Source organism: Haemaphysalis longicornis, unplaced genomic scaffold (assembly GCF_048455015.1).
Source record: "Haemaphysalis longicornis isolate Haplotype H1 unplaced genomic scaffold, Haemaphysalis longicornis Haplotype H1 scaffold_1, whole genome shotgun sequence".
Classification (NCBI taxonomy): domain Eukaryota; kingdom Metazoa; phylum Arthropoda; class Arachnida; order Ixodida; family Ixodidae; genus Haemaphysalis; species Haemaphysalis longicornis.
In genome coordinates this window covers 362043081-362065637 of record NW_027526203.1, presented here as the reverse complement: position 1 = coordinate 362065637, position 22557 = coordinate 362043081, and the positions used below count along the sequence as shown (strand labels likewise).

General features: G+C 44.3%; 2 protein-coding genes across 4 annotated transcripts in view; one reads left to right on the top strand and one right to left on the bottom strand.

Moving 5' to 3' along the window:
* The window catches only part of Spg7 (SPG7 matrix AAA peptidase subunit, paraplegin), a 35276-nt gene extending 20160 nt beyond the window's left edge, over positions 1-15116 (top strand). The window contains exons 9-19 of the mRNA XM_077686181.1: positions 2590-2698; positions 3445-3509; positions 6559-6623; positions 6834-6996; positions 7082-7192; positions 7599-7714; positions 7918-8001; positions 8329-8401; positions 9739-9905; positions 13325-13402; positions 14806-15116. Of these exons, the coding sequence (XP_077542307.1) occupies positions 2590-2698; positions 3445-3509; positions 6559-6623; positions 6834-6996; positions 7082-7192; positions 7599-7714; positions 7918-8001; positions 8329-8401; positions 9739-9905; positions 13325-13402; positions 14806-15009 (1235 nt within the window). The 3' untranslated portion in view covers positions 15010-15116. The remainder of the gene's footprint in view (positions 1-2589; positions 2699-3444; positions 3510-6558; positions 6624-6833; positions 6997-7081; positions 7193-7598; positions 7715-7917; positions 8002-8328; positions 8402-9738; positions 9906-13324; positions 13403-14805) is intronic.
* Positions 15117-15185: 69 nt separating this feature from the next.
* Positions 15186-19532, bottom strand: Hemk1 (HemK methyltransferase 1). Of its 3 annotated transcripts, none has more exons than XM_077686185.1 (6): positions 19345-19532; positions 19008-19276; positions 18863-18948; positions 18585-18798; positions 16068-16246; positions 15186-15437 (listed from the first exon to the last, which is right to left on the bottom strand). In XM_077686185.1, exons 2-6 carry the CDS (start codon positions 19152-19154, stop codon positions 15191-15193), a joined length of 873 nt encoding a protein of 290 aa, XP_077542311.1. In that variant the 5' UTR covers positions 19155-19276; positions 19345-19532; the 3' UTR covers positions 15186-15190. The 3 variants fall into 3 exon arrangements, with proteins under 3 accessions (XP_077542311.1, XP_077542308.1, XP_077542310.1); XM_077686182.1 differs by having other exon boundaries at positions 16068-16297; positions 19345-19481; XM_077686184.1 differs by having other exon boundaries at positions 16068-16297; positions 19008-19436.
* Positions 19533-22557: the final 3025 nt, after the last annotated feature.

Here is a 22557-nt window from a genome sequence, read left to right as displayed (position 1 = left end):
CGATATATCGAATGTGCCGGTGATCGGGAGTTCAATACGTGCGTACAACAGCGCTATACTTTTGCATGGGATCTTTGAGGGGATGTTCATACTGTTCGATATAGAAAATAATTCGATGTATCCGTGTTCAATATATCCGTGTTCGACTGTAGAGGTTGGGCTTCACTACAAGGCGTGGGCACCAGGTATGCTAGCATTTTCTTTTATATGTGTGACAAATTGTTCTGCGCATAGTTTTTCTACTACTGGTGGTTTGTTATACACAACTTCAAAATTTTTTCAACGCCTGGACAAAACTTTTGAATGTGATAATTTTTTTCGCAATCATTATTTATAAAAACATTAATACTGGTGTCGTTGGAAAGGGCATTGAATAATCTGCATTTCATGTCACTGCAATATGTGCCTAACCAATACGTTTAGCACAGGAAAAATGTTTTCTTAGACCTATGAAAAATCGGTCAATTTCCCGTAACGAAAGAGTTAACTACGTATAAAAAGAAACCACGGCTTATGCGGGTACAGTTTAATGGGATTCTACTGTATGTTTTTTTTAAACACAGAGAATGGCTTGTTGATTACTTTATCAGAATTTGTTTGGTGATGGAGAACAATTTCTTCAATATTAACAAACCAGGCAGAAATTGTTTATTTCTTTTTCATTTTTCCGTGGCATAATGATGCTACAAGTTGTGGCCATTGGAGCAGTGCTTCAGTTGCAAATGCTGTGGAGCAAAAGTTGCGGACGCTTTGTTTTGCTTTCTTTACTTATTTATGGTAGATGTTAAACGGACACGAAAGAGAAAAAAATATTGCCTTAGTAACTAGGTTAAAGTCCTGATTGTGTAGCTAATATTTCGAGCTTGCCTGACAGACTTGCACATATTTTATGAGGAAAGTAGTTCATTCAAAAGGGACACTTTCATTGCACCATCCCCCTCAGTGATTTGGTGACTTGGACTGTGAAGGACATTCTGGAAAGCACATTGCGTTCACGTTTACCATGTATGAACTGTCTTCTAATGAACCAAAATGCCTATTTGATGGCGCTCTTTGCCCTAGTTGGCCTTGCGCCATAAACATCCAACCATCATCATCATCAAAATGGCTATTTTAACTGAGAAATGGGTGGACATCAAAACTTGGAAGACTTGAATAGCCACAAACGACCTTATAAACCAGTGTGACATCGTGGTAATTTGCAATACAGCAATGAATGGTGCATTGCGTTTTCGCTTCCCGGCTTTACGCATACCTTCACTGAATAGTGAAGTAACTAGGGATATTGGTTTAACTAACAAATGATGTGTATTTAATTTCAAAAAACTTGTTTCATTGCATAGAGGCTAAATACACATAGGATTCAAGGGCCTCACGTTGTGTAGCTCTTGTTGCTTCATTACATAAATGTCTTCATTATATTGACATTTGCTGTATTGAGGCAAAAACGGTGAGTTGTCCAATCCATCCAGCTTTTGCTTGGAAATCCACGTATAGAGTAGCCAGATGGCATGACCTTTGCCATTAACAGACCAAGGAGATATAAATAATTATTTTAGCATACGGGGTATGGAAACTGTACCCTTTAGCCCTTCTCTTTCTCATACTTTCTCAGCTTAGTTTTTAACTCCTATGTCCGGCAGTTCTTTATTCAATAATTACATGTGTTACATGGTGGTATTGCTACATATTTGGTTCATTTTACAAAAAGAAAAAATATTTGTTGTTCAGGGCAAGAAAACAAATTAACAAAAAATACTCCATTGTAGTTTTTGGCATTCGAAAATTAAATATATTTTTGGAAAGCTAGAATTGTTTTGAGCAGATAGAATGTCAAGTTTAATTTGTGTTTGTGTCTCTCAACATGACCTGCATTGGATTTGACCTGCATACCTGCAGATACCTGCAGAATGTAAGATACCTGCATTGGATTTGACTGTGTAAACAAGTCCCCTGCATCTAGTACCCAACAGTACCCAGTTGAATTCTTGGGCAATTTATTGTCTAGGGCATTGTTTCTTGTTTTATTGTTATGCTCTATTTTTGAAGTTTTGTCTTACTTGTACGCCACCTTCTCCTTCATTTTTTTATTCCCCTCCAAGGTTTAGGCTGGTCTTCATCGGGTATCACTAAGGCTTTTTGCCTCCCTCTAATAAGTCTGTCTTTTCATATAACAAAAAGCAAAGGGAAAATAAATTGTTTTATCTTGTATAGTCATTACTTTAAGACAAATTTATCGGCGAACTGGTAGGAAATTTAAACGTGTAACTTGGGAGTAAGTTATCAGCACCAAGAGGGGGTATTCTCAACTAGGAGAATTTTTTGTGAATTCTTCTTCCTAACTGAAGCCCTCTCTGATTGGTTCCTAATTTTGTCAGAGGCTTCTGTCACCTCGTCGTTCATGTTTGCACTGAGAAGTACAGGGAAAATCTTACACCGCCCCCAAAACAAAAAAATCTTCTGGAGAGAACGGCAAATTGATTGAAAATTCTGAAAATGTTGCGAGTCGCCCTCGTGCTCTCCAGATACAAAGAGACACATTGAGCTCTGTGCTGATGACAGTTGCTGACGGGCTTCACTGGTGTGCAGGTCTTGGAGCTGCTCGAGTGCGGGACCTTTTCAAGGAGGCCAGAAAGCGAGCACCTTGCATCATCTACATCGATGAAATTGACGCCATTGGGAGGAAACGGAGCAACGTGTGAGTAGCTCATCTTCCTGCAGCTGTTACTGCTCGTGCACTGGGCATACAGCTGATGCGGCACTATGGAAGCCAGCTGGCCTTGTTTTTGTGCTTACACTGCATTGAGAGCATTGGTCAAGACAGTTCACCGCCAGAAGTTTTGTGGCTGAAGTGGGGAAAAAAAAAAATGGTTAAAACGCGAAGCTCTCTCCCATGCAACCTGAGTCAAAGCTATAGTCCTACGTCCACTCTTCCGAAGTCCAAAATCCAAAGTACACTTCAACTCATCCAAAGTCCGAAGGCAGCATTCAACCCCACACCACCAAAGTCCAAAGCCAAGGTCCAGCCATGCTTAGGGAATGTATTTTATCATCATCATCATCATCATTGCTTTCCTGCATTGTGTTTAAAGTTGGCTTCCCTGCCGTGCATTTCATCACCATCGTTGCTTTCCTGCAGTGTGTTTAGAACGTATTTCATCGTCATCTTCACTTTCCTGCAGTGCGTTTCACTCGGACGAATGACGCCATCAGTGAGGCATAGGAAGCTTCGCTTTAATAATTTACTGAGATGGCCTAACACCTTAACCTGGCTGGCCCACACTAGTCAGCTATCCTTACACTATGCTCCCTATTGTTATGTGTGTAAGGGGCATGTGAACTTTGCATATGGCAATTGCACGCATAGCTATGCATGGTATGAGCCATGCTGTTTCTCAGAAGAGGTGGAGACTGACATGACTGCATTCCTGTTTTGCTTCTCAGCGGTGCCGAAGGATCAACTGGTGAAGAAGAGCAGACATTGAATCAGCTTCTGGTCGAAATGGATGGTGAGAGCCTCTTCCCATGTCATACCTGCCAACTCTTCCAAATTTTTCGTAAAATGTATGAATTTTGACCTGTCTTTGTCTTACGATTTTACGAATCGTGCCTGAAATTTTACTGGAAATATTTTGATTTTCGAAAAAAATGGGACCATGTATTAAAATCACACTGTAGTACCTTGCGCCACCACGAGAGGGCAATGTGTACTCTTCTTATCATCATCAGCAGAAGTTACAACTTGGATCTGTCATCTTCTCAGGGTGGGATACGCCATAGAGTTTCATACAATAATAACTAGAGAGGAACCTGGCGCTAGTGTCAGCGTGAACTCCGAGACTGTGCTTACGTTTTGATGGGAACGATGGGTAGTTCTGGAACCGGATTGCGTAGGATCAAAACGGGCTTAAGGCTGCGCAAATTAATTGGTTTTTTTTTTTGTCAAAAAAACTCTTACTTCGTGGTTTGCGGTTTACAGATTACATGGCGAACAAGAAAGTTAGTTACCCAAAACAGGTTTTGTGCGAAATAAAACGGCGCATTTAAATAGAAAGCAGACGCGTGTCGAGGAGGTTTGCGGAGTACGTTTGCCATTTGCTGCCAACTACAGTGGCACGCTAACTTCTCTAAAAACTCTTTGTAAAAGTTTTGACGCATGTAGTTTTTAATATCAAGAAAAGCTTTTTGCCCCTAAAAAAAGAAACCGATTACTTTTGGAGAAGTTATTCTTGCCTAAATTAGTGATATTCATCAAGCAACACTCCTATCAGATGCCGGTACTGCTGGTCTACACCGTAGGAGCTGGCGTTCGCATGAAAGGTGTGGCTGTTCCAAGCAATTCGCAACCGTCGTCAGTTTCGAAAATACATTGCTCTGCTGAATGAACAGCGTTCAACTCCTAATTCGCACGCAACTTCGCTGCACACAGAGCCGTCATTTGTGTTTTCGTGCTCGCTGTGCCGGCAGTGAATTGATAACCCATCCGGTTCGCAATGCTGGTTTTAAAACATTTCCAATCAGGGCGGTGTCATTCGCGTGCGGCATTCAGTTCAAGGAGAAATGTATTTTTGAACGCTTCTTCCAACACCCCGCGTAGGCAAATGTGTTCATGCAAGTCCAAAGCGAAAACTAAACTGAATGCAGGATCCAATCACTAGTAACTCCCACAAGCCATCGAGCGTCAATTCGAATCCAGAACTACCCATCACACCGATTGCGGCGGATAATCGCAGTGCCAGATTCCTCTCTAGTTGTTATTGTATGAAACTCTCTGGGCTACGCATCCATATTCCATATCCAGGACTCGCTACCACCTCGACAAGCCTGTTTATCGCACTTTGTTTGCGGGCCGATTAGGACTTCCATGTTCACATCGCTCTTTGAATGACTGCCGCTTCCGATGCGGTATGACCTGTGGTACGACCACGGTAATTGCTTCGCAGTGCAATGGCGGACTTGAAGCCACAACAGTACTACCAAGTGCTTTTTGAAATCGTACACGTCAGAATTCCCATGCTTCGTGCCGTCAAAGTAAGGTGAGAAGTTGGGATTTTGCACCACGTGTGCCTGTGATGTGAACCTTCCGCATGGCAGCAAGTGATACATCAAGGTCCACATTGCTTCGAAAAAGCACCAGGGATACGTGCAAGCCACGAGCAACCAGCCCAGACTGACGGTTTTTCCTTATGGTTTTGAAAACGTGAGAACGCTTGTCACAGAACGTTAATTCTTTTAAACTTAAAAAAAAAAACATTAAAGTGTGCTGCCCCCCCCCCTCCCCCCTCCCCCCCTTTGCGGTCCACGGGTTTTACGAATTAGTCACAGGTTGGCAGCTATGCCATGTTGTGTGCAAAGTGTAAACTGAAGCTGGTAAAGCTGAGCTGCAGGTGATCTTTTACGGCAACAGCTGTAAATATGAGGTGTTATTGTTTCCATGGGCATCTTTGCTTTGCAGTGCATCTGCTAAACATGGGGCTGCCACCTGGCCTGTGTCTGTCTGGCAAGCCCAGTTTTTCACACATGCTGCTGGTTCAGAATCAGAAAATCTTTATTAGGATCATAAAGGTGTTTGGGATGCAGACAGAAAGCCGATGGAGGCTTGACTAAGGGCTTGGCAGAAACTAGGCCATTGGGCCATCCTTGCAAAACTACTTACGATGTTGACAAAATGCATGAACACGCTGCCTGATATGTCTCTGTGCTTCAGTTACAAGCACCAATAGCCACATTTGTTGTTTAGTAGAAATGGCAAAAGATGGTGTCAACTACCGTTTTTCTTGCACTGTTTCATTGATTTGCTGTTTTAGGCTATTGCAAAACACTGGCAAGTTCCCAGAGCTAGCTTAAACGCATTGCTAGCATGTTTAACTTGTGCAGCCTGTGCATGTACGAACATGAAGTCAGTAGTAATCATGAAATAGCTGAAAATGACTTCGACAAGTTTACTTGAGGCGCCCCAAACGTTGCCCCAAGCAGGGGCAACGTTAGGGGCGCTGAGTGCCAGGTTATTGCAAGTGTGTTGCGGCAAGGCTCAAGGATTATCCAGACGAGGGCGTAGGCCGTGTCTCTCATTGATGAAAGCACATCAAATGTTCTTCAGAGTGTAATATTGCTGCCAGCTGTTATGCGAATGACAATGCATTTCTGTAATACAGTATCAGGCAGCTATTTGTTGTATGTTCCTAAAGTAGACACAGTGAGCAGTTTCTAGCCACGGAGTAAAATGTTGTTTACATGGCCTTTTGTGAGGCTTCAAGAGTTTTGCAATAGGAAGCAATGTGGTATGTACGTTCACGTGATCTTTTCTCTCCCTCTTCTCGCACTCTCTTTTGAGTTCATTTCAGTTTTAGTCTCAGTTCATTGAGAAACCTGCTGGGTTAAAAAGGCATTTTGAAGTGTCAGAGCCCCAAGAACAAAAGAAAATTCCTGCGATGTGTTATGTTGTCTAATATAGCACTCGTGACTAACCTTATCTTTTGGTCACCAAGTTTCTCGTGCTTACTGTTTGTTCAGTTAAATTTCTTTCTTTTTTTTCACCAATCCTCTGCTTTCTTTCAGGAATGACTACAAAAGAGAATGTCATTCTCCTGGCATCGACCAATCGATCTGAGGTCTTAGACAAGGTATGACTTGTTTCTAGCTTTTTATGCATTAGACTTGCGTAAAAACTGCTACCAAGCTTCTCTTACACATGTAACAGCAAAAATATGAACAAAATAATTGCATTAACATAAGCAGTGAGGCCTTTCAGCACATTTTGGCTCAGTGGAACCTAAAATTTTGTGTTGTGCTTTGTTATTTGTGTAAGTTGCACTTTTTGCCATCCCTTGTAGGCCCTGCTGAGGCCCGGTCGGTTCGACCGCCACATCTTGATCGACCTGCCAACTCTGGCCGAGCGAAAAGAGATATTCGAGCAGCACTTAAAAGTGATCAACCTGGACAACCCGCCCTCGCACTACTCCCGCCGTCTTGCTCAGCTCACTCCAGGATTCAGTGGTGAGTTTCCCTCGTCCTGCATGGCGATTATGTGTGGCCACAGTGGACGCATCATTTATTTTCTCTACGTCATTGTTCTGGGCAGGAGCGGACATTGCCAACGTGTGCAATGAAGCGGCGCTTCATGCTGCACGGAACAAGGAAAAAGTTGTCTCGTCTGGGAACCTAGAGTATGCTGTTGAGAGAGTCGTTGGAGGTGAGTGCCTGGAAGGATCGTCATCATGTCTTTGTGTGCAATGCATCTAGCAGATTCACATGCCGTCAGCATCCGCTAACTGCCATGAACGCTGCTGTCAGAGCTATTCCTGCATAAGGGCAATTCCAACTCAAGGCCCAGGGAAAGAAAACAAAAGAAGAGAATAGAGAGAGAGAGAAAACAGAGAAAGGAGTTATTCACGTTAAAATTGACCAGGTATTAGTACTATATTTAAGGAACTGGCGTGAAGCTCAGATTCGCATATTTTTTTCTGGCACGCCTTTTTTTTTTTTTTTGGCTTTGAAACACTATGAAGGACATAAATTGGTGGACCTGTAGCTCTTTCAAAAGATGAATAAATGTGTGAAGAAAAATTGGTACAGGGATTGATTTCATTATTTCCCAGGAACTGAGAAGAGGAGCCAGGTTATGTCTTTGACGGAAAAAGAAGTGGTTGCTTTTCACGAATGCGGCCACGCTCTCGTTGGGTGGCTGTTGGAGCACACAGATGCTCTCATGAAGGTGAGCACATGAATAGGTAGCTCATCAGTTGGAGTATTTCGCACTGTATGTGGTCGTCTGCATGTATGCACGCAATCACATATGCAGGGGTGGTGACAATATTCAGAAATCAAAGTATACAGTCTTTGCTGCTTTACCCAATCTCGTATAGTTCTTTCTTTGCATCGGTGTTTCAGTACATTTTTTGCTGTTCCTTCTTGCAGGTGTCTATTGTGCCACGAACATCAAATGCCTTGGGGTTTGCCCAGTACTTGCCCACAGACCAGAAGCTCTATTCATATGAGCAGGTGAGTAAACCAATTGTCAGCCTTGCAAGGAAATGCTGCCCATGATGGAGGCTGGGCCCGTGGTATATCCTGAAGACCTTGTACACTGTACTGGCATAAGAAGGCACTTGCTGGCCACATAAACAAAAGCCATTCCTGAAATAGCCTGAAGTTTGTTGCTGTGTGCTTGGTAGTTCAGCTCTAGTTAAGTGGCACGAATCTTGTTAGGTTTCTGGGCACTTGTAACGTTTGTCTGATTCTTTCTGGGCATCTGTATTGAGAGTTCCTCACCACATGTGTGGTGTATGCATTTGACAGGAGTGAACTGAGAGCCCTGTCCCTTCGCAGCTGTTTCAGAAAATGTGCATGGCACTTGGAGGCAGAGTGGCCGAGTCTCTCACTTTCAACCGCGTCAGCACAGGTGAGGCAGTGCATGCATATTCACCCCTCTGACTCTGATATTGAACGCAGTGGACTGGGCTAAATAGCAGCAGTAGCTGGCGCCCATGTACCTATGTTTTGGTTTAAGCCAGTGGAGAGGAAAATAAGCTTGAGTGGCACAAGTCTTCTCTGGGGCATCGTTTTGAATTGCTCAGCAGGCTAATATGAAAGTCATTGGCTGATTTCTTAGTTTTGTTATCAACTGGCACACCCATGATTAGCATGATAGGGGCACATAACAGTTCTACTGAATAGTTTCAACAGTTTTTTTTGTCTAGAGGCACTAAGGAATGTGTCTGTGCTTTTGGAGCTGCCTCACTTTGGCCAAAGCTGTGTGAAAAAGGAAACGTTTGGCTTGAAACCATCGGTTTTCATGCTTTTTACTATTGTCCTGTTGTAAAGTCCCACTGTCCTCATGCGACCAATGCAAGAAGCCAAAGTAAAGCCAAGTGTGGATAAAAGAATATTAAAAAAATTGTTTTACAGACTCTGGCCTTAAGGTGGAATTAACAAGCTATTCAGATTAATTTTGACATGATGTGGTCTTGAGGGTGGGGCCGCTGGCTTGCCTTAACATTTGCTCTGCTTGCAGGTTCCCTTCCATGTGCGGGGACCCCAGTAGCTGCGAATGCACTGTGGCATGTTGTGTGGGCATGTGGCATTCAGTCTCTGATGGCAGTTTTTGGTGTGGAGAGTGTGATATTGCTGTGTGCATGAGGCCTGTTGTGTGCCTCAAAATGTCGCGTAAATGGGCGTTTTTGCATTCTGCCTCCATCAGCTCCCAACCTCATGCACCAATTCAGAACGCCTTAGCCACAGTGTGTAGACTAAAAGCCATTAACTAAGGATACATGCACAAAGCCACATTAGTTGGCTGCAGACCTGATAAGTACCGTGGCAAGACTGCTACAGGCTGCACGTGATTATTTTGTAATTTCTAATGGCTTTGCTGTATGGCTTATGGCTTCGCTAAGGTGAAAGGACTGCATTGTGCATGTATTGATGTCTGGTATGCTACTAGCGTACTCGCATTACTGGCTTTTAAGTGGCGCTGCAGCTTCACTTGCTAGAATGCACGGAGCCGTTAACGAGGAAAAAAAATGCCTGCTGTGGTTGCCTTCTTCTGTTATGCCTGGTCTTATGATGGAGACATTAAAAAAAGGCATACACGACATCAGGAACACATTAAAAATTAATCTGGAGCTGTCCACTACAGCATGCCTCATGGCCGCCAAGCTGCAGCAGCATCTTTTCAGAGAGAGCATGTTGTGTGGGATGTGTGCAGTGTCACAGGCAAGGCCTTGACGGTGTGTGCAGGTGCCGAGGATGACCTGAAGAAAGTGCGCAAGATGGCCTACGCCATGATTCGCCAGTACGGCATGGACCCCGTGGTGGGGCCACTCTCTTTTCCCACCGAGGAGGAGGGCCAAAGCATGGTTGGCAGAAAGCCCTACAGCCGCCGTCTGGCCAACACTATTGACGAGGTGCGGCTCATACAGTCATATCCAATAGTAATACAAACACTTTTTTTTCCTCATTTTTCTTCCCGTGGCCAGGCAGACGTGTTCAGAAAAGTATGTGGCTGGCAAAACTAGAAAGGGGTTGTAAAGCTAGCTGTCTTTTGTTTGAAGTCTTGAGCTCGTCGCTAAAATAAATTCGCATTCTAGCTCATGTCACTCAGCCGCAGGCCAGGTGTGCGACGTGAACTAGCTTAAAGAAAAAAGAATCAAGAAGGTTTTAAGAAATTATAAAGTTTGAAAAATGACTTTATATTTGTTGGGTCTGCACATTATTTGGGCAAGCTCTGAAGTCTTTATATTTCATACACGTACTGCTTTTGCGTGGCTACTTTTCCATGCACAATTAATTTCGAAGGAAAATTTGTATAAATGCATCAGGGTGCCTGCACAAACCAAGTTTGCAGGAGGATTATGTGGACAGAAAAGTGCAACTAATGTTGTCTACAATTAAAGGCCAAGTGCACTGAAATTTCATTTTGGCTAATTTATTTTGAGTGTACAGTACGTACCACCAAACCAACTGGGACATGACTGACAGCCCCGTAAAATGCCTTGTTAATCAATTAGAAGTAAGCATCTGCAAAGAGTGATTTTTCACTTCAAAGCGAATACGAATCAAATAGTTACCTCATTCATAAGAATTTCGAAGCAAAGCGAATAGTTTCGAATCAAAGCGAATACCTGGAATGCCAAGTAAGGAGAAAAAATTTTATCGAATGAACTACGTTATCTTCTTAAAATAATCTTTGCTAGCTCTTTTATCAACCCCACTTTCCCTACAAAAGTGGGACAATCAGAAGTATACATCAGGCTTTTCATTTTCAAATTTATTGGGATGAAAGTTGAAATGGAAGCCGGGAAACCAAAGTGGGACACTGCTCTTGAAACAGCTTCCTTTAATTTTTAAGTAAACTGTGCAACTTGTCAGTCTGGCTGTTTTTTTCCACTGATTTCAAATATGCCATTATTTTTTGAGTAAGTCAATTAGTTTCCAAGATGATTAGAGATAATTATTAGTTATTTTTTGAGGAACAATAGAGAAAACAGTGTTAGCCATGAAACTGTAATCTTTATATTTTCCAATACTATGAACACAGATTCCGCTAGCTTTACCTGTGCCAAGTGCTTGTGATGCTTTTGACGCCTTACAAAGTGATGTTTTGTTCTTACTCTGCGGCTGTATGGCACCGCCTTGTATTGGTTTTGTCCTTTACTGCCCTTTGTGCCTGCCACCACATTTCATGTTGCACATTGCGACACAAAGCTGTCATATCGTGCCTATGCTCCTGTCTTCAGGACATGCTTGCACAGGGAGCAAGTGCAGCTGACGGTTCCACTTGGCCTGTAGTTGAAGGCAGCACACTTTTCTTTTGCTCTCCAACCTATTTCAATGAAACTTCGTGGGGTCGTTCAGTTGGCTTAGCTGATTTCAAATGTCCAAGCAGTTTTGATGTGAGGTAATTAGTTTCAGAGTTAAGTAAACATCTTCCTTGATCGTTTTTGAGAACAATAGGGAAAAAACTATTCAACAAAACATTACCAGCAAGGCATGAATAGATACCAGAAGTTGTGGAGAATGAAATGTGGGAAACAGTTTTTTAGTTTTGCAATCACGTACAAGTTTACATCAATTTTAACTTCTAGGTTTGAAGTACTCCTGCTAACCAATTAAAAATAATACTAATTAAACAACTACTGAAACACAAAATGAAAAATCTGCTTCCCATATTGGATAGTTTAAACATTCAGCTTCACAGTGCAAAAAAAAATATCTTCCTAGCTGCACTACATGCTGGGATGTACCTCTCGAGAATTTCCTATCACTGCGATACCACTCGCGGCGAAGAAATGGGGAATTACGAAGAAATTGTTACTTTTTGTTGAAACCGGTCCTCTATGGCTTTTATAAGTACCTGGTACTGTCCCAAGCATGGAATTTTTGGAGGAAAAACTATCGAAATCAAGAGGAAAGTGACACCTTAAAAATGCCTTTGTGGGCAGTTTTTCAGTCCCAAAGACCCATGTGCCCACTTAAATTGGGTGTAGGGTTGCCACCTGACCGGTTTTAAACCGGCCCGACTGGTTTTTTAGACAGCGGGCCGGTTTCCCGTCTGTACCTAAAACCAGCCGACATTTGCCGGTTTTTTGGCCATCGTGCCGCGGGTATTCCTTTTTTTGGCCTTTCGTAAGCGTCAATACAGCAACTACGACGATAAATATGTGTCGACAAGCTGTGCAAAGACACGCGAGCCGAGAAAATACGTGGCCGAGCGTGATTCCTTAGATGGAAGGGGACCAAAGGGAGGAACAACACAACGAACTGCCGCTGGTGCGGTCAACAAGTGGGGCTAATTTTCAGTGCAGTGCAGCACTTTCAGAGCAATAACCAAGATTTCAATTAATTTCAGTACAAAGTTATCTGGAGTTCTCTGTAGGAAAATGCTGCAATAAATGGCATTGCATGTCAAAAAAAAAAAAAAAAGAACATGGCGGCTGTTTTTTAACACAAATTCAACCTTCCACGTATCACCCCCCCCACCCCCCACCCCCACTTCCTACCCCCCTTGGCCGGTTTTTTCTTTGGGGAAAGGTGGCAACCCTAATTGGGTGCCAAAGAGCATAGTCAGTGTCCATTTTCGGCAGTTTATCGTGTTCAAGCAGCCCCATTCTAGAAATCCATCATGCCCACCATGCGGTTACGGTGTTGAATCTCTCGACTAAAGCAGCATTGCAGTTTGTGTCCCAGTTGTGCAGTTTGCAACTCAACTGCGGACCACTTCAGAGCAAATGAACAGTTCATGGGCAAATTAACAGTTCATGGGTTCACGGTTCGTGACCAAATTTGGGCAGTAGCAGTGTCCCAGAAATTCCTTGTTGGCAAATTCCCTCGTGCAAATTCCCTCGTGTGACCCCCACCAATTACTTTTCTATATGCGTTGTCGTACGCAGACGTCATTAGTGGAACGGCGCACTTGTGAGGACCAGTGTCGAAGTAGACTAATCTGTGAAATGCAAATGCAACATGTAAAGCTTTTTTTTTTTTTCTGGAGTGATATGACAGCACTAGCAACGAGCTAGCTTCCTTGCAATTGTGTATAAGCAATTTTTCTAGACTTACAAAATTTTTCAGTGAAGGTAGACACATTGCATGGTTTTTTAGTGACTAACCCTGGTATTCTGAATCCTCCCTCCACTCGAGCCTCCAGTGGACAAGATCCTTGAAATTGATTTCCCCATGCATAAGTATAGCGGAATCCTCCCCTCAGCCGAGTGGAGGGAGTGGTAGATGGACTCAGAATACGGCCCTAAGGCTTATGTGTTCCGAAAAAAATGTGGAGAAGGTGTCATGTCTAAAATGCGTAATGTTCTTACATTATATTTAGCAAGCAAGACTGGTGGTTGCAAGGGCCTACAAGCACACTGAAAAAGTCTTGAAGGAAAATGAAAGCAAGTTAAAGATGGTAAGTAAATAATTGTTTACAGTACGCCAGTACTGTGCAGTACTAATCCCGTGTACAGTAGTAATTTCGACAGCGTTTTGATATCTGCAATATAACATTTGTTTTTGGAGAGAGGGATTAGTTTTATCTTTACTAGTGTCTTCATTAAGTTAAAGAATGATATTCCTGGTACACTGGCATTACAATCACATTCGAACCGAATGTCATTAGACTCAAATGAGAGGCCTCAAATGCCATGCTGGCCGCGGCGACCACTTTTCTGATGGAGGCGAAAAGCAATAACGCCCGTGTGTACGAGATTTCGGCGCACGATAAAGATCCCCAGGTGGTCAAAATTAATCCAGAGCCCTCCACTACGTCGCGCCTCATCGCCTGCGTTGCGTCGGCGCGTTAAACCCCACAATCAATCAATCAATCAAATGCCATGCTCCACTACAATTCCGATTGCAGTTAAAAGCTTTGACATTTACTTGCTGCTCTGCAGTGGTGCTACTGCCTTCAAGTTCTGTTTTCTCACTGTAGAGCTACATTTACAATCATTGGTAATTTCTCCCAATAAAAACATTGCTGTCGGTATTTAAGCTTGACTACATAAACGGCACCTGGTTTTAGATGAGCGTTGGAAAGATATAGGATGCCGCAACTTATTTCATGCTTTAAGTCAAGCCGGTCATGCAGAATGCACCCATGATCTGTCACAGATCTCCAAATACTACATTTTACAGAGGCTCATACCATCAGGCTCAATCGTTATAATCAATAACAAGGAAAATGACCATTGTAATGAGCAGTTTATTTTACCGTATAGCAAAGTTGATGGTGCCATGACTGTTCATTGTTATAACAAATATATTGTTATAATTGGTATTGTTATAAGTGGGTTCAAGTGTTAGAAGTGGGTATTGTTATAAGTGGGTCTCAAAGTCATTTGGAGGCTTCAAATGTCATCTGCAGTGGACATACGCCTCGAATGAGTTTGAAGGACATTTGAACCAAATGTCGTTGAAAAACCGATTGGAGCAGCATAACATTCGTGTTTTGAGTCGAATGACATTCGGTTCAAAGGCAACCAAGATGCGAGTGTAGCAGGTGTATTACTACAGGAAGTAGTCAATGGCATCTTGAATGATTATTATTTACTATGTTACTGGAAAACTAACATTTCATTTTCATACTGGTCCAAGTTATCTGAAACACCCTGTACCTATATTTTGAGTGCGTATGCATACACCTATTACCCGCTATCAGATTCCCATGTTCTTACCAATTCTTTTCAATAAGGAATAAAGCCAGAATGTTTCGTAACAGCAGTACGCTCGATTCTTGTGCGAGTTGTTGCCCTTGGGCAGTCTAAGCTGATCGTGCGAGCTCTTTTATTTGCCTGAATATTCTTTTTTTCTCAGTTGGCTGGAGAGTTACTGAAGCGTGAAGTGCTCAACTATGCCGACATTGAAGACTTGATAGGACCACCCCCATTTGGCAAGAAGCAACTGATTGAAGTTCTCGATCTGGGTCTTGATCCACCCGACAAGAAAAACAGCAAGTCACCTCGAGAGGGGCCACCAGAGAAGCCTCAACAGAATTTGTCTGGCGTTGCGACTGCCTAGGACGAGGCATCTGTGTATTACTACAGATTAGCCTGTGCTTAAAAGCACTAATTTTAGCCAGTTGAAAAAAAAATGTACAGATAGCAGTAAAAAGGAATGTTATCGAACTGGTTCGTGCTTTTTTTTGTATGTGGGTTCACACATTCACCTTATTTAAATGAAAAGTACTCTAGCAATCCTTTTACGTCAAGCGCTTTATTTCAACAAACCGTGGCCGCGACGTGAAGTCTGGGTGCACTGCCAGCAGTTGGAACACCTGGCTGTGGTCCTTTGCTGCCAAAATTTGTCGAATAAGGGGTGGGTGTGAGAGCCCCACTTCTAAAAATAAGTGTCCTCCAACTCTGAGCAGTCTCCTTGACAGCTGCAGGATGCTACGGATAACATCCAGGCCATCGGTGCCCGCAAAGAGAGCGGTGTGGTCTTCATGCCTACAGAAAGCGTACCACTGTGTGAAAATTCATGTTAACAGCAGTGACCATCTAGTTAGGCGACATTCCATTATGAAATGGGTATGAGTTTGGCAGTTCTGGAGCAATGCAGAATGTGAAATGAATATGGCAACAGGCTGCACCCTGCACCTAAACCGTCCTAAAAGATACCACACTACCTTTATTTATGAAAGCAATGCATAGAATTAATCTAAAAACATTTTTACTGTGAAAAAATCATGGAACTTGGCAAGAACTTGTTAGAATTGCAGGGGCTCAAGCCCAGTCTGTTGGCATCAAAACCAGCGACGGTACCTCTAGGCCGTGAAGGCTGAGCAGCAGGCTGGAGTTCAACAAAAGTGCTAAAAAATAACCAGTTGATGGCGCTACATGTGTACAGACAGTGTACTTATGTCATAACAAAATTAGTTTGATAAGTGACATTGTGGTGGGCCACTTCAGCAGAACAGTTTTTGATTGCGAAAAGCGTGTGTCACTTAGTGCTTCTCTCCAGACACTAGAGATACATACAAGACCGTTGTTAATGCCACCACTGCAGTGTAGTACAAAAAAAAGATCACTGTTTGCTTGAGCCATTTGCGTGCAGTATGCCAACAAAGTCCAACTCACAATAGGACTTCTGGTTCCATGGTGCTGGACTCACAGGTAGCAATGTAGGGAGGGTTGCTGACAATTACATCATACACACGGTCATTCAAATCAGGTATGCAATGTTCTAGACCGTTTGGTGTGACCTCTGCTTCATAGACGGAGACTCTCTCAGACAAACCCAGCCGTGATGAATTCTCCTGCGCCAGTTTGACAGCCACTGGGTTTCTGTCAATTGCAGTGTAATGAACCTAGAGCAAATATACAACAGTAATATTATAAATGCATCAACAGCAATGATGTTCGCAGCAAGCATGACACAAGTGCAAGTTCATGCAGGTATTTTCTCAATGAAGACCCTGGAGAAGATGCTTACACTTGAGGCACAATGTTAAGCTTGGTGCTCTCCATTGAATAAGGTGCTTGTCATACAAAACCAGCAAGAGCAGTTTTGTGGTGCCTATAATCTACATGGGACTCTAGCTTAATAGAAGCAAGATTATAAGAAATACTTTTCATGCAGAATGAATACACGGGTGCTTGAAAATGTGTGACCATGTGCATGTACCGTCCATTAGTATTATTGAGTTATAGCAGTGGAGAACTGGTACCAGTGTCACGCCGGTACATGGTAAGCACAACTGGTTTCGGCCCTTCTGCGTGCATGCAGTCGCGCTGGTCGACCACCGTGTGCCATTCAAACTGAGACTGGTTCTCTGCTGTGCCATCACTCTATTGCTGTAAATCGCATCTTAGAAACATATTTAGCATTTTGAGAGGTAAAAATGCACACGTTGCACATTCCGTTACACTCGTTTAGTCCTTCACAAGGAATACTTGGTCAGCTGGTGTTTGTGCAAGAGTTATTGGAGGACCATGTCGTGTTAATTTTTCTCTTAGCTGTTGAACATTGTATTACAGCAGTCACAATCTTGCTCGATACTAATACTGGGAGTATAACCCCCGCATGAACATTTTCAAACCTGATACGAGCTATTCGGGTGAAATCAGATGCAACTAATTACTGTAAACTTCGGTTTTTCAGAACACAATACTTAATTGCTAGTTTTAATTGCATAATCATTCACACTGCCTTGATCAGTTGGCATGTAAACACAAAAGTACACGACATTTCAATAGCGACCTGGTAGTACTATGAGTCTGTGACTATGCACACGTGTGTCGAGATGAAACAAACTTTGTTTTACATTTATTAAGACTTATTTATTACTGTAACTGGTGTGCTTGCACGTCACCTGCAGTGCATAGTTTGGCAGTGATGGAGAACCTTTCTGCGTGAAGTGAAGAAACAGAATCTTGGGAGGAGAACGAAGAAAAAAATGCTTTACGTTCCTTTGTAATTGCAGGCATCAGTTTTTGTGTTTATTTTTGGAAGGGAACAGACACGTTTTGTTTTTGCCGAAAAGAGCTAACCATCTGGATATAGCATGTTCAATACAAAATTTTTATTACTCTATGGAGCAGCAATCTGGATCCCACAAATTACAGTGTGACCCTATCTGTGTACAAATGCTAATCCATGTTCCTTCCAGCATTAGCAAATGCATTTCGTACAGTTGATTTATTATGCTGAAATACTACCTGTGGCGAAATGACAAACGGGGCCTTCGTTTTCTGGCAATGAAGTGCTTATTGCCAAGACCATTTTTGTTGCTTCTAGCCATCAACTAGCATAAGTTCTTTGTTAAGGCTTGTGTTCAATATGTAAATGTGCCAGTAAACATAGGCACGTATCCCCACAGTCAGAACAGTAGCGGAAAAGAACAACAAAACAACTGACTTGTTTTGTCAATGTACCATACACAGAATTTCAAGAGTGTGTGGAGAGCGAGGCCTTTGTGTTTCATTCGTTCTTGTTCCCACATTGTTCTAAGCTTTACAAGCAATACTTCAATACGGTTGCGTCCCAACAGATGCAGATGCCACCTGTAGGCAGGTAGTAAACCTATTTATTAGGTGTGGAGCCTAACTGGAGAGGCAAGGCAGCATGGGCACTTAAGATGGCTGCTCTAAAACATGATGGATCCAAGCACATGTGCAATAGGCCGTCTACACGTAGTACGTACGCCAAACTGGAATTACACAATGTTGGTGATATTCCCAACACATGGTACACGCCCCTAGAAGGGGATTGTGTGTAGTGCTTGGTATCCCCAAAACAATACACTCAAGAGACTTGCAATTACATGCAGATACACGTGCACACATACCTGCAAATGTTTCATTTGGTACTGTGAGACCACGGTCCCTAGAAGTTTTCTAATGACCTTACCGCAACTGACTTGCCCCCTAGATACGTCGAGCAGTACCCTCGAGCCGCGCACTAGTGTGATCAGATGAAAGCTTGATGTACTGATGTATGCGTTTTGGAAAGGGTGGGGGGTAAATGCACGTAAGGACGTAAGGAATGTAATGCAATAGCTTATTATAGGCCGGCACATACTCGGTAAACAGACAAAAACAAAACCAGACGAAATAAAGTGCTGCTGTATGCGATTTTTAAGAACACATACTTACCTTGGAGGTGCCGGAAGCGAGAGATAGGCAGATGGCACCTGTCCCACAGCCAATGTCTAGGATATGTTCAATGCCACTGCTACTCTGGCTAATGTGTGACAACACAATGTCCACAAGTTGCTCTGTTTCGGGCCTCGGGATGAACACTGGCGGACACATTTGAAACGACACGCCGCGGAAATCCCATTTTCCTAGGATGTACTGAACCGGCAACCTACAAAGGCAAAGACACTGCGTCACAGCCTTGTCTCACACACTGCAAAGGCGTCCAGATTAACCTGCGCGCTCTCCTCAGGCAGTAGTCATTCAGCTGATTCAAATGCCGGTGAATAATGCGGTTCGCGCGGTCAGGGTTTGCCCGTACCTGCAAGGAAAAGGACTGTGCTGTGCAGAGTGTCAGCTGAGGTGCCACTGAATGCTTACCTCCAGCACTTGTCCTTCATCAAGCACACTGCACAGAAAACAGCTCAGCGAAGCTTCAGCTTCTTCCGGACTGATCCCATTACGTTTGAAGACGCTCTTCCAGTACCTTGTAAACCGACCGGCAGATGAAGCGCTCCAGTGCCTCATGACGGTTTCGCCGACGTGTTGCTGTCTAGCTTTGTCAGCGTGGTAGGTTCAAGGACGTCGTCGGTCTCTTGGATTTAGTGGGTTGCACTTGTCGCTTCGAAGTGCCAGCGCAGCATGAGCACCTGCAATTCAATGTTAGATGAACCGTCCGTTTGTGAAGGCGAACGTGGAACGATCTCGCGGCACTCACGGAGTTGTCCACACGAAAAGGGGTGCTGGAGCAGACGAAAAATGCACCAAGAAATGCACCGCGGCGTCTGGCACGGCCATTCTGAGGGCGCGCGCATCGCACCCTTTTAGCGGGAAAGTTAAATGGTCGTTAATTTCGGCGCTGCATTTGTACTTTCGCACTCAACTTTCCATTTCTCCCAGCAGTGTAAATTGTTGTTTCCGTTCTTCACACAAGGAACTACCCTCACATACTATCTGCTGTTATATTTTGTGCACTTTTAGCTAGCCATTGCAGCGATTCCCGTCGATGGAAGAGCTGGTGTTACTGAAGTATGGGCCACCGTGGGCCTGGTATGGGCCACCGTGGTATGAGCCTATAAGGTTAGACCTTTTCATTTAGAGATGGTTAACCTTATAACCTTATGGCAAAGTGGGGTGCAGAATATTATTCGCCATTATTGCAGTAGAACGCATCTATTTTATCTTACGCAGGACATGCGCATGAAGCCGAGCATTTCACACACACGCACGCACGCACGCAAAAACGCGTACATACAACGGGCAGATAATGAACATGCAGTGATAAAAATAAAAGCAACTTTTGCATGGGTGAGCTGCCTACAGAAACTTGCTCAAAGGGGCAAATCGTACTTAGGACAACCAGGGAAGCGAAATATTAAACATATAATCGAATAACCCGTATGATCTGGCAGCATGATCGTGGATTGCATGAAGACAAGGTCAGTGTGGAGTATCCTGCGCTAGGAGGATGAATGTTGTCCGAAGGCAGTATGGGGGAAAGAGCAGGTGAGAAAAGTAACACGAATGAGGAGTAACTGTGAGCAAAAACCCCCTTAGGTTGCATTGCACGGGCATTCTACTAGGGTGCACTTTACGTCCAAAGGAGTAACTAATGCACGTGACAGAGATAAATGAATAAAATGCCACTTTCGATTGTTACCGAACACGACACCACAGTGAAGCAATCGGAAAAATAATATGCGCAGCAAGACTCACATATGTATATAGGTGCTACTTATAAAACAGTATGCATCTGCTGTTCTGGCACACATAGGCAATGACCAATAAGGAGGAGGAGGAACAAACGTCCCTATGAAGCAATGCGCCTTGGGGAAGTGTCCTTATTCCAGGACCCCTTGAGACCGTCCGGCTTCTTGGGCTCTCTTCACCAGCCAAAGCTGGTCGTCAGGGTCCGAGCTGGACAGTGCTCTCTCCCAGTGCTCAAGGGAGGGGAAGGGCAGGGGGCGCTAGATTGGGGTTCTTGTCGCAGCCCCACACAATATGGTAAAGCGTGCCCGGAGCCTCACAGAAGCGGCATTGCGAGGAGTACAGGGTGGGGGCCAGAATGTGGGCTCTAGTTGGGTGGGGAAAGGTGTTGGTTTGGATAACTCGAATGTGGCGTTCTTATTCTTTTGTGAGGTTTTTGTGGAGGAGGCTACATTCTTCGCTGCAGGCGGTAGTGCTGCGTGATTTCTTTGTAGGACAGACACGCCACTGCTCGCCGAACTCCTGACTAGCCCGGTGTGTCAGATCGCGGGCATGCTGATGGGCAGCTTCGTTGCCGGGCTCGTCGGCCTGGGCGGGAGCCCAAATAACCCTTACGCGGTGTTGTGGAGGATGCTGCAGCAGAATTTGTGTGGCGGGAGGTGAGACGAAGCCGCTGGAGAAAGTTCTGCATGCTTGTTGGCAGTCCGTAATAATGATCTCTGCAGGGGTTTGAGCAATGGATAGGGCTATGGTGTTGGTATGGCCACTCCTTCTGCCTGTAGTGCATGGGTGGTAGGAATTGATGCACTTGTGAGGATGACTTGAGCTGTAGTCACAACAGCGGTCATAGCTCTCCTCCCGGGATATGAGGCTGCGTCTGTGTATACTGTGGTGGAGTTGTGAAGATGTGGTGGAGTTGTGTGGTGAAGATAGCTTTAGCTCTGGCGTCTCTGCGATCCTGGTGCGTTGGATGCATGTTCCGGGACAGTGGGGCCACATCAATGAATTGGCGGATCTCATGCGGCAGCTGAGTCGCGTCGGCCTGTGGGCGTTGAAGCGGTGAGCGCAGGCACAGCTGGTTCAGAATTGTTCTGCCGGTGGAGGTGGAGGTCAGACGTAATAATTGGTTCATATGACGAGCTTCGAGGAGTTAATCCAAGGTATTATAAACTCCCAAGTGTAGGAGTTTCTGTATCGAGGTGCTGACAGGTAGTCCCAACGCCAGCTGTATGCCTTGCGTATGATAGTTTCTACCCTGTCCTTTCAGCCTTCGAGAGCACAGCATAGGGGAGGGCGTAAGTAGAGATGACAAAGGCTTCGACTAGTCTTAGCACATCCGCCTCTCTCATACCTCTCGTTTTTGTGCTGACCCTGCGGATCATGTGGGACACTTGCTCCGTGGTGCGCTTAAGTCGGTCCAGTAGTTTGGTGTTCGGGGAGCGATCCGCTTGTAGAAGCATGCCTAAGATTCTCACCTGCTGAGTTGGAACAATAGGGTGCCCATCCACTTCTAGGGAGATGGTTGGTGACCCGGGAGGGTGTTTTTTACGTGGTGAGATGATAAGCAGCTCAGATTTTTGCGGCGCACACGCTAGACCACATTGTCGTGCGTATTCACTGGCAATGTCGGCCGCCTGTTGTAAGTTGGCCATTTCCCCCATTGACCCATGAGTAGCCCATACGGTGATGTCATCCGCATACAATCCATGCCGTATGCTTGGTATGCCATTCGGGTGCGGAGGAAGGCCTATGAGAGCTATATTAAACAGCAAGGGGGAAAGGACAGCACCCTGGGGCGTGCCCTTGTTACCGAGAGAAACTGTATTGGAGTTTAAATCTCCCACCTTCAGAATGGCTTTTCGGCCGTCGAGGAAGTCTCGAATGTATTAAGGTGCGTTCCCCGCAGTTAAGGCCAGTCAGTTGTTTAAGTATGGCCGTATGACTGACATTGTTAAACACGGCTAAGATGGCTTTCGGGTTGTCCCTCGAGCATTTCAGCATAACCTCTTGCTTCAGTTGAAGAAGGATGTCCTGCGTGGAGAGGTGATTACGAAATCCACACATGGTATGTGGGAACATGTTATTTTGTTCCAGGTACTGCTGTCGCAGGATGACGTGCTCTAGAAGCTTTCCCAAACACGAGGTTAGTGATATACGCCTCGAGCTTTGCGATCGCTGCGCCGCCTGCCGCCGCTTCTCCGCGGCGTTGGTGGGATTAGCGCTG

Bases quoted from the DNA above. Each gene is read 5' to 3' on its own strand.
- Hemk1 (XM_077686182.1), bottom strand. From the start codon at position 19,154: ATGAGGCACTGGAGCGCTTCATCTGCCGGTCGGTTTACAAGGTACTGG. The intron at 18,799-18,862 runs GTTAATCTGGAC...TTGCCTTTGTAG, and splicing joins TGCCTGAGGAGAGCGCGCAG to GTTGCCGGTTCAGTACATCC. The intron at 15,438-16,067 runs GTGAGTTGGACT...CGCTTTCTGTAG, and splicing joins ATGGAACCAGAAGTCCTATT to GCATGAAGACCACACCGCTC.